Source organism: Benincasa hispida, chromosome 11, assembly GCF_009727055.1.
Source record: "Benincasa hispida cultivar B227 chromosome 11, ASM972705v1, whole genome shotgun sequence".
NCBI lineage: Eukaryota > Viridiplantae > Streptophyta > Magnoliopsida > Cucurbitales > Cucurbitaceae > Benincasa > Benincasa hispida.
In genome coordinates this window covers 45,953,728-45,975,012 of record NC_052359.1, presented here as the reverse complement: position 1 = coordinate 45,975,012, position 21,285 = coordinate 45,953,728, and the positions used below count along the sequence as shown (strand labels likewise).

The 21,285-nt window shown below is 34.8% G+C and overlaps 1 protein-coding gene across 1 annotated transcript in view; it reads left to right on the top strand.

Annotated features, from left to right (window-relative positions):
• The window catches only part of LOC120091724 (nuclear pore complex protein GP210), a 53,036-nt gene extending 33,365 nt beyond the window's left edge, over positions 1-19,671 (top strand). Inside the window, exons 25-41 of the mRNA XM_039049837.1 lie at positions 1,088-1,190; positions 1,363-1,475; positions 8,278-8,349; positions 9,010-9,085; positions 9,297-9,404; positions 9,521-9,662; positions 10,334-10,405; positions 10,492-10,708; positions 11,114-11,180; positions 12,141-12,229; positions 12,459-12,519; positions 12,637-12,994; positions 17,119-17,159; positions 17,269-17,432; positions 17,516-17,615; positions 17,693-17,862; positions 18,821-19,671. Of these exons, the coding sequence (XP_038905765.1) occupies positions 1,088-1,190; positions 1,363-1,475; positions 8,278-8,349; positions 9,010-9,085; positions 9,297-9,404; positions 9,521-9,662; positions 10,334-10,405; positions 10,492-10,708; positions 11,114-11,180; positions 12,141-12,229; positions 12,459-12,519; positions 12,637-12,994; positions 17,119-17,159; positions 17,269-17,432; positions 17,516-17,615; positions 17,693-17,862; positions 18,821-19,348 (2,481 nt within the window). The 3' untranslated portion in view covers positions 19,349-19,671. The remainder of the gene's footprint in view (positions 1-1,087; positions 1,191-1,362; positions 1,476-8,277; positions 8,350-9,009; positions 9,086-9,296; positions 9,405-9,520; positions 9,663-10,333; positions 10,406-10,491; positions 10,709-11,113; positions 11,181-12,140; positions 12,230-12,458; positions 12,520-12,636; positions 12,995-17,118; positions 17,160-17,268; positions 17,433-17,515; positions 17,616-17,692; positions 17,863-18,820) is intronic.
• Positions 19,672-21,285: the final 1,614 nt, after the last annotated feature.

Genomic DNA, 21,285 nt, shown 5'->3' with positions numbered 1-21,285 from the left:
CCATGGTCTTAAAACATCCATGGGTATATGTTTTCGTTAATAGTTAGCCAACTAAATTGTATGTCATAAACTGGCAGGCTTCATAGCTCATCGAGAATAAAGATGAACAATGAGAATCATTGCTTTTCATTCTCGTTTAACTGTCAAATAGAACTCAATACATTTATTATGAGCACTTAGCCAAAGTTAGAAATAATTCGTTATATTGGAGAACTTAACATTCTCCCACAACAAGCAGAGAGTTATTCCTTTACTCTCATTCTGTGTTTCTGATCATTTTATTTTATTTTCATTTTCCTCACAACTAATAGTTATATTTCTTGAAGAGGCATGGAATACTATTTTCATCTCTTATTCTTTGTTCCTTTCTTAATTTCTATGTTCCTTTATATTGTGGAACTTAAAACAAATTTAGATTATGATAGCCTGATTGGTATCGGAAAATTGATCTATCATTTACAGGTCGATCCGAGAGGGCTATAATCTCTCTTAATGACACACTTAAGACAGNGCTCCCCCTCCCCCCAATTACAGGATGATTTTATCCTTTTGTGTGGTGGGATATCTTATTTCCCCCTTCAAACTTTCATGCATACCTGTTTCTTCCAGAATAACTAAAAGGAGAAAACTAGTGGGTAGAGTCTATCTAATTATTACTAGCAATGATTTATTTCACAAAGCTTTTGGTCCTCTTGGAACTATCCAGCATTGTTTAGCCAAGGCAATCTTTTCTTTCTATGATTCAAAGTTGCAGCATGTGCACACACAAAGGAACAATATTCCACTTTACATGGGGACATTCACTTTTTAGGATGTGCCTTCTTCAAGAAAATCTCTCTGTATCATTGTAGTATTTAGGAATATTGAAGTTATAGGATATGTACTCATTAATTCTGTTTCCTGTATTTTTTGAAGAATCAGGATTGTTCCTGGGAGGACCCCGCAGTTTCCACTCTCCTTGTGTTCATTTTTACTCTTTTGAGTGCATAAGAGATCAACCCCTATTTTCACGTTTGGTTGATTTATTGTGTTATATATATCTTCATCTATTCATCAACTTCTTACTTAATCTCGTGTTTATTATCAGGTCACCCAAATAAGGCTAACAAATCAGGAATTCCCTTTCCATGTGATTAATCTTGCTGTTGATAGTGAACTTCGTCTTTCAATAAGCTACCATGATTCTCTAGGTACCAAGTTTTTATTTGTAAAAATTTGATGTTATATGCTTTGATATTCATTTCTTATGGATCATATCTGACAATGTTTTTAACTAGGCAATATCTTTCATGAGGCTCATGATGCTGTTCTCGCTTTTATATTCATTTCTTATGGATCATATTTGACAATGTTTTTAACTAGGCAATATCTTTCATGAGGCTCATGATGCTGTTCTCGCTTATGTGGAAACTAACTACCCAGATATTGTTTCCGTACATTACTCAAGCGAAGGCAGTGGATATATTTACTTGAAGGTTTGTGAAATACCATCTTTATATAAATGTATTGGTTTGTACTATACACGATATATCTTTCTATATAGTCTACAAACTTTTTGAATGGGCAGTCCAGGAGGAAAGATATTTACTTATACTTCAATATTTGTTTATTCCTTTTCTAGGAAGCAGAAACACCGACACACGACATGCGACACGCCAATTTCTAGAAACGTAGGACATGACATGTTGAGGACACATTATTTTTTTAAAAAATAATATATGTGATGATACTTGTAGATAAATTAATCATTCATATATATTGAACATACAATACTTCTTTAAAACATAAATAAAGAGTACATTAGTTGTGTAAGTTCAATAAAAAGTTACAATAAAAACACAAAATCCTAAATAGAGATTACATCTTTCATGCAAAACAGAATCTCAAAAACTAGAAGCTTAAAACACCATTCTCAAACTTCCACAACATCTTCATCTTCACAATTTTTAGCCTCATTGCCACTACCATCATTAGTAAAAACTACTGCCTCTAATTCTGGTTCATCTAATGATAAATTAGCCACTTCAAGCATCCCAACTTCTTCAAAAGAATCAGCAGCAATATCCCATAATTTCGTCCCTCCATGTGAATATTTTGGGCTTCTTCTTGACAAAAGATGCAAATTACTATGAATATATACTAGATCATCTGTATGTTGTGGCATCAACTTGTTTCGTCTAACTGAATTAATAAATGAATATGTGCTCTAATTCCTCTCACAAAATGAAGATGAGGAAGGCTGACCTAGTATCTTAAAGGCAATTGATTGGAGCATTGGTGCATAGACACCATGAATAGCCCACCAATCCTTTGCATCCTCATTGTACCTAGCCATTATAGAATCAAATCATAAATTTTTTTCCCATTGTTGAAAATTTAGCAAACTCCAAGTTCACTTTGTTCCAATCTTCTGCATTAAGAAAGTATCTCTCGAGGCATTTCATTCAATGAGCTTATGTGGAGGTGTACTCGATTATAACCTTGCTTAAGCCATTGCTCACTATAGTACCTAAATACAAGTTAACAAATGTTGAATTTTTAGAAACTATAATACAAATAGTATAAGATTAGAATAGAAAAATGAAATTATTATAAAGTACCTTGGGTTCAAAAGAATGGATAATGGAGTGGAGTATTATTCTTGTTCCAACGATCAATGAGAATATTATGGACAATCTCATGAGAGGAAGATTCTTCATCTGCACGTTTTCTTTCATGCCTATATATTGCAGTCTTCACTTTTTCAATCATAGTATCCACATGTCATAAACCAAATGAAGGGTAGGTGCATCCGTATCACAAGTCCGAATCATTTTGTATATAGGTGATGTGAAGGAAAAGATGTAATCAATTTTGTCCCACCAAACATCATCCAAGACCAAACCTTTCACATATCTTGTTTTTACCACGTCATCCTCTCGATAGCACATTTGTCACTAATAACCATAGCTTGCAACCCACCTTTAATAAGTTTGAACCTTTTAAGCATGATAATGACTGATGCAAACGTGTTTCTGCTATAGAAAGTAATCTCAAGGATACAAATTCATTAAAAATAGCAAGCCTTATTGAATGATTCATAATGAAATTCTTCACTGCCATCACATCACTAGCAATATCAGAAATCCAACTACATTCCTCATAGACAAGCAAACTATTTCCAACATTTTTCGCTGTACATATATTCTTCAAGACAAGATTAAGAGTACGTACTACACATGGTGTCCATACAATTGTCGGAAACTATGATTTAATAATTTGCCCTACACCTTTGCAGTTAGGAACATTATCATTAATCACTTGAATTACATTTGAGAGCCAACTTCATTAATCACTTCCTATAACAGATTTGCAATAAAATATTTATCTTTGACCTGAGCAATCCACCGCTTTTAAAAACATTGGTTCACCATCTGTGATTGTCATAAAATTTATCAAATGTCTCCTTTGTAAGTCACTCCAGCCATCACTCACGATACTTACACCCCTTTGCTTCTATGTATCTTTAATGGGTTGTAATAATCTTTGAATATTTGTCTTTTCCCTCTGAAGAAGAGTTGTTCTCAACAAATTATATCCAGGCAAATATCCCGACAATAAATTATTTGCAGTATAAGTGTATGAGTTTATATAGTATGGATTTTTTGCTAAATGAAAAGGCAATCCTAAGAATAAAATATCCGTGTAATAACTGAATGTAATTGGTCTCTTGATGCCATATTAAATGATCGTTCTATTGCACTTGGAGCACTTTTCTTTTTCTTTTGCTCAAAGGTAGAAGTAGAGGGAAATTTGCCCACATTAATTCCACCCGAAGGTACAAATGTAGGTGGCAAAGGAACGTTTCTAGGGGTCTTTTTAGCCATACGATCTTTCGCCTCATCTTCTAATCTTTGCATGTCGGCCTTCTCTCGAGGGATAACTTTACTGCACACTCCAATACCATAACCATCTAAGCCTAATAAATGAGCTCTAACCCTTGTATAAGATCTCTTTTTTGAGCAATAAAATTACATTGCCAAGAAATATTTCCATCTCCTTCCTTCAATCTTTGATTCTTGGTCACATATTGCCAAAGTGGTTTTGATTAATCTTCAACACTAGAGGATGAGATTGTAGTTGCTATTGAAGGAATCGTTGACGATTAACCACTATTACTAGATGTAGACGAGGAGGAAGATGCCATCTAATAAAGAAAATTAATGGATCGGTTGAACTTTAAAGAAAATATGACCTACTAGTTACAGTTTTTTTTCATTCCTACTTAAAAAAAATTCACTAATTAAAAAAACTAGGATCAAAAGTGAGAAAACCAAATTATGGAGGGAAAAAAAACAAAAATGAAACCTTGAGCGGCCATTGTCCGGCAAGGGGCGGTGGTCATCCGGAAAAGAGTGGTTGTGTCCAATGGAGAGGAGCGGCAGTGGATGAAAGAAAGATGCGATGGAGATGGAAAAAAAAAATGAAGGGGCTGGTGGCGGTCTTGCTAAATTAGGGTTTTATGTTTTTTCTTCTTAAAAGTTTGAAGATTAAAAATAATAAAGAATAAAAAATAAAAGAACTCACGTGTCTCGAGCGTGCGGAATTTTTTTTTTTTTTTAAAAGACGCAATTTCGCGTGTCTAACACGTGTCAGGTGCGTGTCGGTGTTGGACACATGAAATGTCCTTGCGTCATAGTTTCCTTTTATGGTGTGTCCTTTGTAAATCAGCTGAAAAAGACCTTCAACACCTATTCCTTGACTACTGTTTTGCCTTAAATTGCTGGAAAGATTTCCTTAATTGCTTCAACACCTCTTGGGTCTTCGATATTTCATTTAGCAGCATTGTGCAACAATTACTTTTTGGTCCTATTCTAAAGAAATACTCCAATTTACTATGGATTAATGGGGTGAAAGCAGTGCTGGTTGAAATCTAGTTTGAAAGAAACCAAAGAGTGTTCAATGGGAAGGAAACTTCTTGGTTTGCTCGTTTTGAGGCGACAAAACTCAACGCCTCTCTTTGGTGCTCCCTTTCTAAATGCTTTGAAGCCTATTCTTTGCAAAGCACTTGAGCGCATATAGAGTATCATTCATTCATTCATCAGCGTAATAGATAAAGATAGATTCATTTTTACCGTTACAAGTTTATGGCAACATGAGCTTGTATTACATTCATCCATCAATAGTGTGTATAAGCGATTCAAAACATAACACAGCATAACATTCCATCCGTATCCCTAACACAGCTAATTTACTTATTTGCAAGACATAAGCTTAAATTGGCAGACGTTTAAATTGGTTTCTTTGTATTTGCCATTTTTTATCAAAGTACTCATCTCTTGTACTATTTTTATTGATTAATAAAGGTTGTTTCCTTTTAAAAAAAATAAGTTGCTAATCTAAGTATAGCTCAATTGATTTAATGTATATCCTTGACCCAAGAGGTAAGAGGTTCAAATCCCACCAACCCCACTTAGTGTTTTAAATAGTTTCTTGATGAGTTTTAGGATAATATACAATTTTGGTCTCTAAGGTTTGGAGTTGGTATGCATTGGATCCTTGAGGCTTCACAAGGTATATTTTATTTCTCGAAGTTTGAAAAATAATTCAAATAGCCTTGAGTTAGTTTGACTATTAGTTGACTCACGAAAAATTGATGTGACAAATTATAAATGGCGGTGGAAAAATTTTATATTATTTATAAAATCACCAATGAGCAAGAAAACCTTTTCATTGAAGAGAGAGATGACGAGATTAATGCTCAAAAGATAAAAACTTCAAACAAGAGTGAAAGAAAGAATGAAACATAAAGAAATAACAGAGGAGAATTCTTCAAATGAGGGGGGTGCAAAGTGTCACAATCATGCTTGTCCAGTGTGTGTTGCCCATGGCCGCATGATCGCCTCCACCTCTTTTTACTATGCTTTCATCCTATGTATTTCCTTTTGCTAGATAGTTAGGTTTATATGTACTTTTCTTAGTGAGTGACCGTTCGTCCATTTCCATATGTAAGGGTAGCGGATGTGTTTTTGTTCAAAATGCACTATATGGGGATATGACTAACCATCTGTAAGACCCCTAGCTATAGAAATAATAGGAGTATTAGTAGAATATTAGTATGGTATTAGTAAGGGTAATTAAATGAAAAGTTAGTTACTAAATATTTCTATAAATAGAAGGAGAGGGAGTATTGGGAGGGGGGAATAACTTTACGTGAGGATTTCCTAATTGGGAATTTGGGAGAGACTAGCCCTCTCAAAAGGCTAGGGTTTATCTTGTTATTTTGTTTGTGAGTTTATAACATATTTTAATACATTTTCCTATATTTCTATAATTGAATGGTCTTTTAGTTTCTCTATATTCTTTTAGTACTGTTCTTGTTAGGAGGGTTCCTAACAAATTGGTATCAGAGCTGTTCTTTCTTGGGAGTATTGTTTCTGCTATGGATCGTGGTCAGAGGCTAGAATCTGTGTTGTTGGAGATACAAGAAGAAATGAAGGCAATACAACAAAGGATTAAAGAGTCTCTGCAAAGAGATGGGGAAAGTGAAGAAAAAAGACTAGCAACCATCAAAACAGTGAAGGAAAATCTTGTTCAGAAGCTGTCGGGTTGAGTTCGAAAAGTTACTGGACGACGTCGGTCTTACCCGAGAAGATCTCATAAAAAGCGAGGAAGACCAAATCAACAAGCCAAGAGGGAAGGAAGGACGAAGGCATCATCAAAGAAGACAAGGGCAAAAAGGCAGTAACCAAAGTGGAGGGAGAACTTATCAGCAAACATATGGTTGGAGAAGCAACAAGGTAAGGAAAAAAAAAAAGCAATCAAATGTTGAAAAGGGTGGCAGTTGGCGAGAGAAGGATGGGAAAAAGAAGAAAAGCATCGATGGAAAAACGAGATGGCGAGTGGAAGAGGAAGCGGCAAATGATGGGACGAGCGAAGATGATCCCAAGAAAGCATTGTTGCAAGTTTTGGTCAAGATGGATAGAGAAACGACAAGGTACAAACTTAACTGCTTTGACTTACTCTAATAAACGAAATGGCAAGCGAAGGATGGAGAATACGCGGGCGGAGGATGGGTTGAGATGGCAAAAAGTCCGACGAACGAAATCATTTCTGGTCATGCCAGGAGAAGAAAATGGGAAGGCGAGAAGGACGGAGATAATGTATATGGCCGAAGAGGACGAGCGGCGGTGGTGGGAGAAGAAGACGTGTAAATGGAGAGACCATTCTCGGGAAGAGGAGATGTTGTGCAACAAAGGTCAAGGAGCAAGTGCACGAACGGCGGTCGTCGGAATGCGGGTGGCAGTGAAGAAGCGAGGTGGGAAGTCTTCACGAAAGATATGCTGAAATTTGCAAGAGAAGGGGAGCTACCATGGACGAAAAAGAAGGCCTGGAAAAAAAAAAAAAGAAAATTGCATGAAGAGGAGGGGAAAAAATTCTTTACCCACGTGAAATGTCAGCTGGTGGGCCCACTGGTTGGAAAAAGTTACAACAGAAAAAGTAGATATGTGCCTGGAGAGAGTAAAGATGTTGGGTTGCTTAATGGGCTGGAAAAGTGGGCCTAATAAATGGGTGTGATGAATTAAGTGAAGCCCAAGTGCGTTCCACATCAGCTAATGAAAAATGAAAAATGAAAAAAAAAAAAAAAAAAAATCCTTTTTATCAAAGGTTGAAGACAGTACTTGTGGGTGGCCTAGTTCAGTGGAGGAAGGAATAATATAGAGGCTCAATTTTGTGGTCATGTTGTAAGCACACCTTGAGGACAAGGTGTTATTCGAAGGGCGGAGTAATGTAAGGCCCCTAGCTATAGAAATAATAGGAGTATTATTAGAATATTAGTATGGTATTAGTAAGGGGTATAGGGGTAATTAAATGAGAAGTTAGTTACTGAATATTTCTATAAATAGAAGGAGAGGGAGTATTGGGAGGGGGGAAGAACTTTATGTGAGGATTTCCTAATTGGGAATTTGGAAGAAACTAGCCCTCTCGAAAGGCTAGGGTAGGAAAATATATTAAAATATGCTATAAACTCACAAAAAAAAAAAATTGTATGTGTGTGTTGGCTATTGATTGAAAATGCTGTAGAAGAGACTGCAAAATTCTCTTGTTTTTTTTTCGATATGCAAATAAATTTTATCTTCTACAAGAACAAAAATATAATCGTCTAGTAAAAGAGTTCTAAACCATATGCAACTCACATAGTAGTATATTGTATGTGTGTGTTGGCTATTGATTGAATTTTCAAGTTACCCATATTTAGCTGTAACTCTGTTGTGACTTTTTCTTCCATTGTTGAAGGCAAGGAAGCATGGTAGAGCTCTTGTCCAAGTATCGATTGACAAGAATCCAGAAAAGTCAGACTATATATTGGTATGTGCCTTGGTCTACTTCTTTTAAATTGGTATAATTCTTATGTGCTTTCTGTATATTTTTAGAGAGAGAGAGAGAGAGAGAGAGAGAACAAAAAATTGTCAGAAGAAAACCTAAAAATCAATGTGGCTGTCTCCTTGCTTGAGATCCTTTCAATCCCAGTCATTTAAATTGGCAGTTTTAGGACACAAATGAACATGCTGAAGTCTGAACACTTGCATCTGGTAAGTTACTGGAAAACTATTTGAAGTTGGAGTTTGCATAGACCCTGTTTGACAACGATTTATTTTTTGTTTTTTATTTTTGAAATCTATGCTTGTTTCATCCCAAATTTTCAGTTATAGTTTTGACATTTCTTAAAGTAACATCTGAACTCCTAGTCAAGTTTTAATTTTTTGAAAGCTATTTTTCTATTTTCAAAACTTGACTTGGTTTTGAAAAACGTTAGCAAAATGAGAATAATAAAACATAGAACTTTATGAATGAAAGAAGTGTTTATAAGCTTGATTTTCAAAAACCAAATCCTTACGTTCAAAAAAATACTGCTTTATTTTCAAAACATAAAGGGACTCATCTAAAGTCACAGGTGTGAGCCTTCTATGCAAGTTTTATCATGCTATGATTTCTCTATAATTCCTTGAATTTCAATGTCTCCTCCAGATTTCGGTTGGTGCACTAATACATCCTCAAAACCCAGTAATTCATGTCGGCAGTCATCTCAACTTCAGTATAAAAGGTTAGTTTCTTGTGGCAATGGATTGAGAACATCGGATTTTCTTCTTAATAAACTGCAAGTCTAAGTTCTACTCCAAAATGTCAGTATCAAGACATACGCTTAATTACTTTCTCTGTCATGTCATGATTATTCTCCTTAAAAAAATGAATTTTCAAATATGCACCCCCATACTTCAGGATAATGCAGGGTTTTTATTTCAACCAATATGTAGGTTTCAAAGCTCAACTTTCTGGCCGGTGGATTACAACCAACGGAAGTGTTTTATCTGTGGATATGCTATCTGGAATAGCTGAAGCAGTTGGTCCAGGTTCAACAGAAGGTACCTGATATCATCTTTGTGTTAGAGTTGTCAATGTATTTTTAAAGAACTCATATTTTTATCACATTTTACTTTACCCATTGTTAAGTAATGCACAACCCGTTCCATGATGACAGTAATATTTGAAGGCTCAAATTTGAACTTACGGACAACAGTGACAGTGCAGACTGGGCATGCTTTATCCGTGGTTGCTCCAGTTGAAATTCTGACAAATGTTCCTTTCCCAGCAAAAGGATATAACTTCTCTGTGAATTTCAGGTTTGTAGAGTAGTGTACATCATGTGAATATAGGGCATTAGCTTTCAACCTGTTACTAAAAATTTGGGAAATATCTTTGGTCAATGGGCTGTAGTATTAAACAATAGACAGTAGTGGTAGGTCATCACTTTCGTGTTGAAGTTTTTTGAGGTTTTTATTCAATTTTTGAATTCCCTAACCAACTAATTGGACCATAATATTCTTTTGGGCGAGTTTACCTTTTTGGCTATGATGTTTCCAAGAAATGTTGAATATAGGAAATGATATATATAGTGCCTTCCCTTATAAAGGGGACCTTTTATCCCTGAATTTAAACATGGTTCAGAAAATTAGTTTTTCCATTAGTAATTGTAAACGGAAGCTATAGGGGCTTTTATTTTTATTTTTATTTAGTAATTTTATAATATTCTCTAATCGGGGTATAGTTAATTATATTTTTCTAGTTACTTGCGTAGTAAATCTATCAATTTACTTTTATTAAAAAAAATTATCAATTTACTTAAAACTAATAACTAATTAGGTAGGGTTTACTTTTTTATTCTTTATTTTTTTAGGTCAATTAGGGTCTAAAGTTTGGGGATTGAGGAATCTTTTCAGTGAAAGATATCGTAGAAACTGTTGAAGTGTTAAGTTTTGTTCTGATTATTATTATTATTTTTTGAAAATTACAGTGGCCAATATGGAACTCTTCTAAATGATAAGAGAGTCCTGCACGACTGTAGAGTAGTCCCTCCCTTTGTTGGGTATGTTCCGACATAATTCTTTTCTTCCCCATATTCTTAAATTAAGTAATTGACTATTCATACGTTTTCGTTTTTATGCTTTAAAGATATGCAAAGCCATGGTTGGATATTGACTATGACAATTCATACTGCCTCTTTTTTCCTTACTCACCGGAGCACTTAGCACGTTCGGCAACCAAGTCGAAGGCCATGAGACCAGATATATCTGTAACTATCTATGCTTCATCTCGAGAAGCCAGCCAAATTTCTGGATCTGCTTCTGCACTTTTCGTTGGGGGCTTTTCTGTTATGGAGATGGACAAGGTAATTCAATCATTAATAAACACCTGTTATTTATCAGTATACTGAAATTGGAATGATTTATCTGAACATTTCTTCCAATCACAAATTGAATGAAATATGGGCATCAACTTAAGAAATTGATCATTTAAGTTCTTTTCCTTTTTTTTTTTTTTTTTTTCCACCAAGAATTGGATGATTTTGGATAATATGACAGATTTTTGTTAAGTTTTGCATGTTTAGACCATTTGTTACTTCTTGAAGGTATTTTTAAAACTTTTTTAAAAATAATTAATAATAATAATTTGTAATTACTCAACAAGGGTTGATCCAACTCTTTACATATTTTCCTTTTTAGCAAGATTAGTTTGTATTCCAAGAAATTTTTATGTATGATCTTATCAAATTTTGACTATTTCCAAATTTCAGAGTGCAAAGCAATTAATTCTGACTCCAGACTCGAACAAGACTGCTATAACTATCTTGGGGAATACAGGTAAGCTAACAACTTTATGTTATCGTATTATACAACACACTTTGATGTATAAATTTGAGGGAATCTCTAGTATGCTTAATAATGTTATGGAGGATTATGTTTCCTATATTTTTTTAGTACTATTGGAGGTAGGGGGATTTAAATCACAGACCTCGTGATTACTAACACACTCGTATGTCAATTGAGTTATGCTCGGTTCGGTGATTCTATTTCCTATATTATATTTTGAAATGAAATATATTAGTAGATCTGCCAAATTCTATGTACAACTCCCTATATAAACTCACGGTGTCTCTTATCTCATATGTTTCAAGTAAAGTTTTGGAGGGTTCTGTTTTCTATTAAAAGATAATTATTATGTCTCATAAATTGAATTCATGGCCCATTAGCTGTGTGCATGGTCATCACCATGGAGGTCTAAAGGTTTGAGCCTGCTAGTCGCTGTTAGTTACTGTCCGGAAAGATAAAATGATGTCTCATATGGTTCAATAAAGTTGTTAGAAGGTTTCCTTCTTACTGTAATTTTTCTTCCTGAGCGTATCCCATGTTTATATTAGACCAGTTTTGTGGTTGCTTAAGTTTGTACAGCCAAATATTTTTCACCATACGTTAGTACAATGAAGTTAATGTTTCTGGAATTTTCTTGGAAAACGATAGGCTTTGGCCGTTTCATTCGTGTATAGTATAGGGCATCATAATTAGGGAAATTCTCTTATTGATAACTATTATAAGAATATAGTGTCATATTATTGCCGAAACCTTTTCCCGCCTTCCATTTATCATGTCTATTGATTTGTTACTGCCAGCCGTACTTCAGTAATTCTATAGCAAATAACTTCCAGTACACAATGCACCTATCTCATTCCAGGTTCAGTAGTATTAAATTATTATTTTCTGAAGATATCTTGTGTGTATCTTAAACCGAATGGAGCTGATGATATTTTATTTTACATATCATAGACGTTGAACTTCACTGGCATGAACGAGATTTGGTCATCGTTGGTCCTATTTCTAAAGAATCTGGAGTTGGTGGTCGTGCAGAGTATGAAGTAAGTTTTGCCCTAGCTAATATTTACTCTTAATCAATCAATTTGACAAACAGTCAAGTATATACTGAATGCATTTACTCAAAAAATGTATATACTGGATACAGAATATAAAGTAAGTTCTGCCTGTCTTTCTTTAGAAATCCAGTGGTAGATTAAGGGTCTCTCTTATATTCCATTTCCAAATGCTAGATCTTATGTCATATTTGCTTATCATGTCATCTATACTCAGGTGAAAGCGATGGGAACAAAGAGATTCAAAGATAAAATTCTTATCACATTAGCCGCCAACGGTAAGCTGTTATTCCACTATTCCTAAGATTGTACATTCATCATTTTTTTTCGGTGGGGGAGGGTAGGGGGCTGGATCATTAACATCACCAAATGGAGATGCCATGTATGTGTTGCAGGCCAGAGAACAGAAATTGATGTCATCTATGACCCCGGAGAAAAAGAAGCATCAGAAACCGCCTTCGATACAACGACCATTTGGGCTACAGTACTTGGCTCTCTGGCTTTGCTCATATTGACTGTTACTTTATCCATTTATTACCTGGACAAGCCTAATAGAGCTCAGTCCTCTCAGCCCTCTCGGCCTGCCACTACACAAACACCAGCTGTTACAGCACCCGCCACGCCTGATCGCAGCAGCCTTGTTATCACAAACGAACAGTCTCCTCGAACACCACAACCATTTGTAGACTACGTGAGACAAACAATTGACGAGACTCCATATTACAAACGTGAGGGAAGGCGGAGATTCAATGTGCAAAATACCTTCTAGGTTCCCGACTGTTGCTAAACTTATTCCTTCCAAGTCAACAGACATTCTCAATATTATGGCTTCAAGAAAACTTGAACCCCCCGGCTGTTTGGATCCCCCTTTTGTATTGGGCTCCATTTCCACACTTTTCTTTGAAGAGGTTCAAGTTTGAACATGAAGTCCCAGATTTTGTATGATTAAAATTATGGGATTTGCAATGTTTTCCAACTCTGTTCATTTTCAAAGGAGTAATAGGTTAGAAATTAGAATCATGGTAGAGGATGGATTATGTTGTACTTAGCATCATGCTTTCTTAAGTGATGTTAGACTTGTGTACTCTTCTCATTAGGGTCTTCATCTGGGATCAATAGCCCTGAACCATTGGGAACATTGGGTTTCAAATTTGTAAAGCTAGTATGATTATTGATCAAAGAGTCCCTTGATCGTTGTATTTTGTGCCCATTTGAATTTTGAAGTGGGAAATTTGAAGTCAAATTTGTCTTTCATCTTTTTTTTTTTTTTTTTAATACATGGGATGGAGGATCAAATCTCAAACCTTAAGGTAAATAGTTAAGTTCACGTCAATCGAATTATGTTCATATTGACCCTAATTTATCTTGTATCAATTTATATTCTAAACTTTTAATTTAATCAAATCACAATTCAAAATTAAATAATTATTGCAATCATACGGATATTGAAAAGTGATTTTTAATTTCTTATTAGTTCTTGTTTGAAATATTGTGATCAAGTTCAATGAATTTTTCGTAACTCGGCTGTTCCACCTAACTAATCTCTAAAAGCCTATTGTCTTATGATCAGTTTCAAAGACATCAAGGGGTTACGCACTAATGTTAGAAATGTGAAAGCTCAATTGGCATATGAGTGCTAATGACCACGAGGTATGTAGTTTGAATTTCCTGTCCCAATTATATTTTAAAAATGTGAAAAACAACCCATGATATATGCAAATTAATATAGTGATTATATATATTTTAGTAATTTTTTTCCATCTGTAATGTTGAAAAGTTTTTCAATTTAGTCCTTCACGTGTTAACAATTGTCAACTATACCCTCACCCTTGTCATAAATGTACAAACCAATTGAGCTGGGAAAATTTTTTTCAGTTGGTAAAAAATTCAAAAAGAAGAAAGAGTCAATTTTAAAAAATTAGCAATTTTTATTTAAATTTATATTTCTTTATTAGGAAATGTAATTCTTCTCTAGAATTCTAATTACTCACTAACTATTACGTCATGTATGCTTATCTATTTTTTTTTCATCGGTGAGTGTATAATTAGAAAATGCTAAAAGATTAAATTAGAACTTTTAAATATTAGGAACCAAACTGAAAATAGTCAAAATACTAAGGGTCAAAACGCATTGTTACCCTTATTGAATGTTTTAAAAAAAAAATGGTGGTATGATGAAAATAGCAACGAGTAAAATGAGTTAATTTATGAATAGATTTTTCTCAAGAATAAATGTTAATTGAAAAAAGTACTTTGATGTCTCACATGACATAAATTTGTTTCGAAGTTTATTTTTAACTAAATTATCTCAATTTTGAAAGTGAAAATAAAATTTTTACTTCACAAATATTTTGATGTCTCTCGCATTATAACATGTGGATTTATGACAATGTAAGTAACGTATTGTTCACGATCAAACAAAATAAATATACCATTTCATTCATGTGTTTGGGTTGCTCTTTCATTCACACGCTGCTAGGACCTTAAAGATTCATAAGATCCATTTCTAAAAAGACTACGAAATTTTTTTATTTGATTTAACCAAATAAAAAAACTAATGTAATTAGTAGAGTTTAAATAATTTTAGTGATGATTTAACCTAAAATTAACATTTACCACTTGAATAGAGTTTTTCTTCTCTTATATTTGGTCATGTGCATCAAATAGCTCCTAATCTTTAGATAAACTCTTGATTCAAATATTTGTCTTTTAAAAATCTCAAATTAAACTTTAATGCATTAAAATTCTCAAATAAGTCCGAAAACTTATTAAAATTTGTTAACAAATAGTTTGTCATTTCATCATCATAATTATATGCATGTCACTTAGAAGAAACAAATTTCGTTGAAGCATGTCGAATTCAAATATGATAACAAATTAATAATTTAGGTTTAGTTGGGTAATTATTTGGATCTTTTATTTTTTAAAATTAAACTTATATTCTCTCTATTTTTTACAAATGTTTTACATCTTTCTAAAAACATGAATTGTTAGCCAAATTCTAAAAATAAGAACAAATTTTTTAAGAATTACTTTTTCAGTTATCATAATTTAGCTTAATTTTTTTAATACATTGACAAAAAGTTTATTTCAGAACAAGAAATTTTGAAGTGAAAAATGTATTTATATGTCTAATTTTAAAAAACTACCAGACAAGCCTTAACAATCAATCAAATGTTTGTTAACAAATTTTAACAATGTTCGTATAGAACGATCTATTTGAAAATATTTAATAAATAAATTAAAAAATCAAAAGATCAATAACCAAATTAGGAATAACCTACATGATTACTTTATAAGTTAATTGATCTACAAAATATAAACTTGAATTTTGTGTCTAATACAACCTTAAAATTTTAGTTTCGTGTCTAGTGATTTTATGAATGGTAAAAACCACCAAATCAATAACCTATCAGACTCAAAATTAAAAATAATAAAACTAAAAATTCAAAACTATATTAGTAACTTTTAAAAGTTGAAAATCCAAATGAACACGGATTGAGCTTTATAAATTTAAAGAAAAATTGCAAAAACTACCTTTAAAGTATGATGGTAGTTGCAATTACATCATTAAACTTTCAATTATAAAAATTGAACCCTCAATATATATATATAACTTTTTTATTATTATTTACGTATTTGGAGGAAACAAGACAAAACACAATACAAAAAAGTCTCACAAGGTAAACCCAAAGCAAGCCGGAGAGTGAAGAAGACATGACTCCTAGTTTTTCAAAGCTTTTTTTTTTTTTTTTTTTTTAAGAGTACACGCTATAGCATTGTGAAAACGACCCCCGCCTCACGAACTATTTTCTTCGCCTCCTCAATGAAAAGAAACTTTTGAGAGATCCTCAGCTTCTCCATTCAACAATTTCACAACTTCTAAATAGTTACATTCAATAATCAAGATCTAGATGTTAGAATTAGACAAATGCTCTAGGTCTAGACAAATCCTCATTGCTTCAAGAACCTCTATATCACAACAATGAGAAATATACTCTCATATTTATATTATCGTAAAAATTGTAACAATTACATAAATTTGTGCGTTCAATTTTTATCATTCAATAGTCTAATTTATATAAACATTGGAAATTTGAGCTTCAATACTTCTATAAGTTTGAGGAGTCGATTTTTACAATTAAAAAATTGACGTGCGGCTACCATCATGGTACAAATGCACTTTTTTGCAATTCACCCTAAATTTAGATTAAATAATCAATTTAATTTAGTGGTATTATCCGTATCATCACAACGGTTAGAAAAGATCCGGTTGTAGGGTAAAGAAATAGGGCGGGGCGTAGCAGATCGAAAGGCAAGATATTTATTTATTGTACTGGTCCAATGAATTAAGAAGAAAGAGGTCTGGAAGTTGTGGCGAATTGCGAATTGGCGAATTCTAGGGTTTAAGGTGGGGGGCGCCATTTTTTCCGTACTCAGCGGTGCGAACCAACAGCAGCTCACACATGTCCTCTAGGGCTTAGCCATCTCTCTCGTTCCTTTGTCTTTACCCTCTCTCTCTTCTTCTTCTCCTTCTTCTTCTTCTCTTTGTTCCGTTAATGTCGGAAAACTCCATGGATTCCAAGCCAAATGATGCTGCCACTAATGGTGAACATGACGATGCCAAACCCTTGAACCATAAAGACGATGGGAGTAGACATGACCCTCCATCTCATGGCGACGGTGCGAGTGCTGGGTAGGTTTTCTTTTTTGCTTTTGTGTTATTAGTCCAAGGGCATCTCTGGATACTGGGTCAGTATTGTTTTGTGGGTTTGTGATGAATCCAGGAAGTGAGGTTGTGAAAGTGTTTGTTTAGTTTTATGTTTTTTGATCTGTTTTCTTTTCTTTTTCCTTTTTTGTATGGACGGTGTTTGTAGGAAAATTTTTGTTGGAGGTTTACCGCGGGAAACGACTTCCGGTTAGTTTATTTATTTATTTATTTATTTTTTCACTTTGCTTTGTTTTGGCGTCAAGCTTCTTGCTACGTAGTCTAGTTGTTGTAGTTGATTTCAATTGATTATATGCAGCACAATTTGTTAAACATTTTGGTGACTATGGGGAAATTACGGACTCTGTTATAATGAAGGACCGGAAGACTGGACATCCCCGCGGATTCGGGTTTGTGACTTATGCTGATCCCTCTGTGGTAGATAAAGTCATTGAGGACACACATATTATTAATGGGAAACAAGTAGGCCTATGTTTAGTGTTGAATTTGAGTTAGACATTAGGGGGTTCGATGATATCGTGCTCAAACTTTGACTTTATTTTTAGGTGGAAATCAAGCGAACAATACCTAAAGGATCTTCCAGCTCTCGAGATTTCAAGACCAAAAAGATTTTTGTTGGTGGAATTCCCACATCTGTAGATGAAGGTAGCTTATTGATTACACCAATGCTTGTTTAGATGGTACTATGTGGTTTATCGTACTCACTTTTGAGTGTCAAGCAGATGAGTTCAGGGATTTTTTTATGCAATATGGCGAGGTTAAGGAACACCAGATCATGCGGGACCACTCCACCAGTCGGTCTCGTGGGTTTGGTTTTATTACATTTGAGACAGAGCAAGCAGTTGATGATCTTTTGGCAAATGGGAACAGGCTTGAGATGGCAGGCAGTCAGGTCAGCAGATTTCTTTCCTGGCTGCTATAATTTTTGTGTCTATTTACCAATGCGCTAGGTCTCATTGTTTCAATTCTCTTTGAATATTAGATGGAACATTCCCTTGCTGTTGCACAACTTTAGTATTTCTTTTTTGGCCCAATTTCTTGAATTGGGACTATGAACCTTCGACAGCAACATGACCATGATGCTAAAAAACAGATTGATTATAGAAGTCCAAAATTGCCATTGACTATCTCCAATCTCTGTGTAGCTAGCATGTCTTATAGTTGCCACTTCAAACCATCCTCTACTGAAGTCATAATTTTTGAAAAATTAACTTATATTTGCATGAATACATTTTACTGAATCGAGACTGCATTATCTTTATCTGTACCAAAATCTTCGTTGCCACTATGTTCTGAATTATGTTTGTAGTTACCTAGGCACAACCATGTTCAATTGAGAAGTCTATACTGAGCATTGGGGAACTTTTCTAATGATGCCATGTAGCTTCTCTTTTGAACTTGTGCCTTTGGATATATTTCTTGTGAGATTTGCTCAGGGATGATCTGGAGTGAAGTTTGAAAGAGTTCTAAATCTTGATATCTGTTTTTGCAAAATTTAGTTGGAGAACTTTATTGAAAGAAGTAAATTAGTAGAAAATGGAAATGATATTTTGTTTTTTGGAATTAGTGCTTGATATTGTTTGATTTTTTTCCTGATCATGGAGTCAAATATTAGAATATTTTAAACTAATAGAATAGAAAATGATTGGAATCAAATCTTGAACATTTTCAAATTCAAATCTCATCAAAACAATTCTTCTCTTACAAAAGGCCATCTTTTATTGTAAGCTATACACGTTTTTTTTTTTTTTTTGGAAAAGGAAACATAAGAATAGAGATTATTTACTGAACATGTTTCTTCTGTTGAAGTCATTTTAACAAATTAAGGTCTGTGCTTCATTGTTCTGAAGGTGGAGATCAAGAAGGCGGAGCCAAAAAAAGCAAATCCACCTCCAGCCCCTTCAAAGAGATACCATGATTCAAGGCCAAGTTACAGTGGTGCCTATGGGGATGCATATGGGGAGTTTGGAGGTGGTGGGTATGGTGGTGGTTTTAGGGCAGGTGGACCATATGGTGCTAGAGGTGGTGGATATGGTGGATATGGCGGAAACGATTTTAGTGGTTATGGCATGTATGGTACTGGTGGCATGGGAGCTTACCGGGAAGACCCCTCTATGGGGTACTCTGCTCGTTATGGAGCAAGCTTTAGTAGAGGTTATGATTTTAGAGGTGGTTATGGTGGACCTGACGAGAGTTATGGTGCATATAACAGCGGCGGTCCTCCTAATACTGGTGGGTATGCAGGTAGCTATGATATGGGCATGGGCACTGGATACCCTGCTGGTGGTAGAGGCTCCTTCTATGGAAGTAGAGGAGGAGGAGGATACGATGGTGCAGGGAGTGCTCCAAGTGGTCGATATCATCCTTATGGACGGTAGTAGCTAGCGGCGGGGAGCTTGTTAATTGATGTGCTACGACGACGGCAATGCTGATAAGTCCCCGATCCTCAAAATAATGATAAATATGTGTGCCTCTTACCGTCACAAGATTCCTGCCATGTTCATCAGGATCACAATTTTCAGAGATTTAGAATTTGACTGTACAATTGATTGTGACTAACTTGCTGGAGATTATGCTAAGATTATGTATCACCTATATATGCCATTAATTTCTCCATTTTGCTGCCAACTGTTATGTTGTTTTAGTGACATGGTTATTTTGAAGAATGTTTAATGAATTGGAATTTTTCGATTTCCTTCTATTGCATGGTTCTAAATATTCTTTTTCACTCCACCAATAGCATAAGAAAAGGAGAAATCGTGATATTATGAAATAAAGATAAAGGTCTCGACAGAGAGCACTAGGAGGCTATGGAACTCAGCAGTTTCCAATTGTATTATGTTTGCGCTGCAGCCCCTAGTAGAAACATGGCATGATAGATGCAATCCCTCTCTAAAGTCGTTCGTTGCCAGTCATTCTGCTCTCCAAAAACTCCATATGCTCGTCAATTTTTCCCTGTAAGTCTCTCTTTCTTGTCCACTGAATTTTGTACTCGGTGATTGTTACCCCTTTTCACTTCTAAGAGTGATTGCTAGAAAGCCAAGCTGTTAAAATATAATGCTTTTTGTTTGATGTAATTACTGTAAATTGGCTCAAAGAGCATAACCGAAATGCTATCTCTTGATTGAATTGTGAGTTCATAGTAATTTTGTTTTATGTTATGCCTCCAGAATTTGGGCCTTGGGACGGGTGCAGACTTTTATGTGAAAAAAGAAACTCTTTAAGGTACTTTTTGAAGGGGGATATAGATCCTTCAGCCTTTCAGCGAAATAGCAAAATAGGGGGATGTAGATCCCAATGTAGGATCCAGATCCTTTGCCTTCATGCAAAATAGGATGGACCCAAAGTAGGCAAGAGAATTTGAGGGCCCATTTCAGTCGAATGTTCACTGTTCACCATCTTAAACCTGAATGGAGGGTTCAGGAAGCTTATTGAGAAAACTATGTGGGGAGCTTTAATTGTATAGCTTGTTTAAGTCATGGGAGCCAAATTATGTGGGGGCAAACGAATGTGATTTGGGCTTAGGAAATTATGCTTACCTTATGTCTAACCCATGCTCCAAACATCACCCCAAGACGTGACTATTCTTTGCTAGTATGAATGTAGTTTGGGCTGTTGGATTGTAACAAATTCTTTGAGCCTTTGGTCCAAGTTATATGCATGTAGAAGCTGTATAACATATTATGGTCATAACTGAGAGGATATTCCAAGGTTTTGTGGACTCTGACATCTCCCTCATGAAAGTGCAAGGGTCCTAGCTAGGGATATTGGCATGGTATTAGTAAGGGGCACAAGGGTAATTAGATAGGGAGTTAGTGTGTGTATTTGGTTATAGATGGAGGGTAGAGGATTAAGGAAGGTAGGCAATTGTTGAGTGTTCTAAGGGTTGGGTTGGCATATTCAAGAGGGAAGGTTCGAAGTGCCTTGGGGGATTATCTTTTAGTTCTTCATCCTTTATATTTCAATATATTTTAGATCTTAGTTTTAGTTGGGAGGTAGCCTAACAAAAAAGTTACCTAACTTCAAGTATGATAACACTGCTAATGCTTAATGAGAGCATGGTTTTGTGTTTAACTTTTCTCATTGAGTTGTTATTTAACCACAGTGGCTGTCCACACAGTTTCTAGTGAGTGACCTTTGTCACTTCTTTTTTATATAGCCAAGTATTGAAGTTGAGAGATGCTTTTTTTAAGACTCATAATGATCATGGGAGAATGGAGATCAACCACAACATGACAACCTCCAATAATTTCTCGGTTGGTGGTTCGACTTTTTCAATGATAACAAAGTAATATTGAAGGATATGGAAATTTTA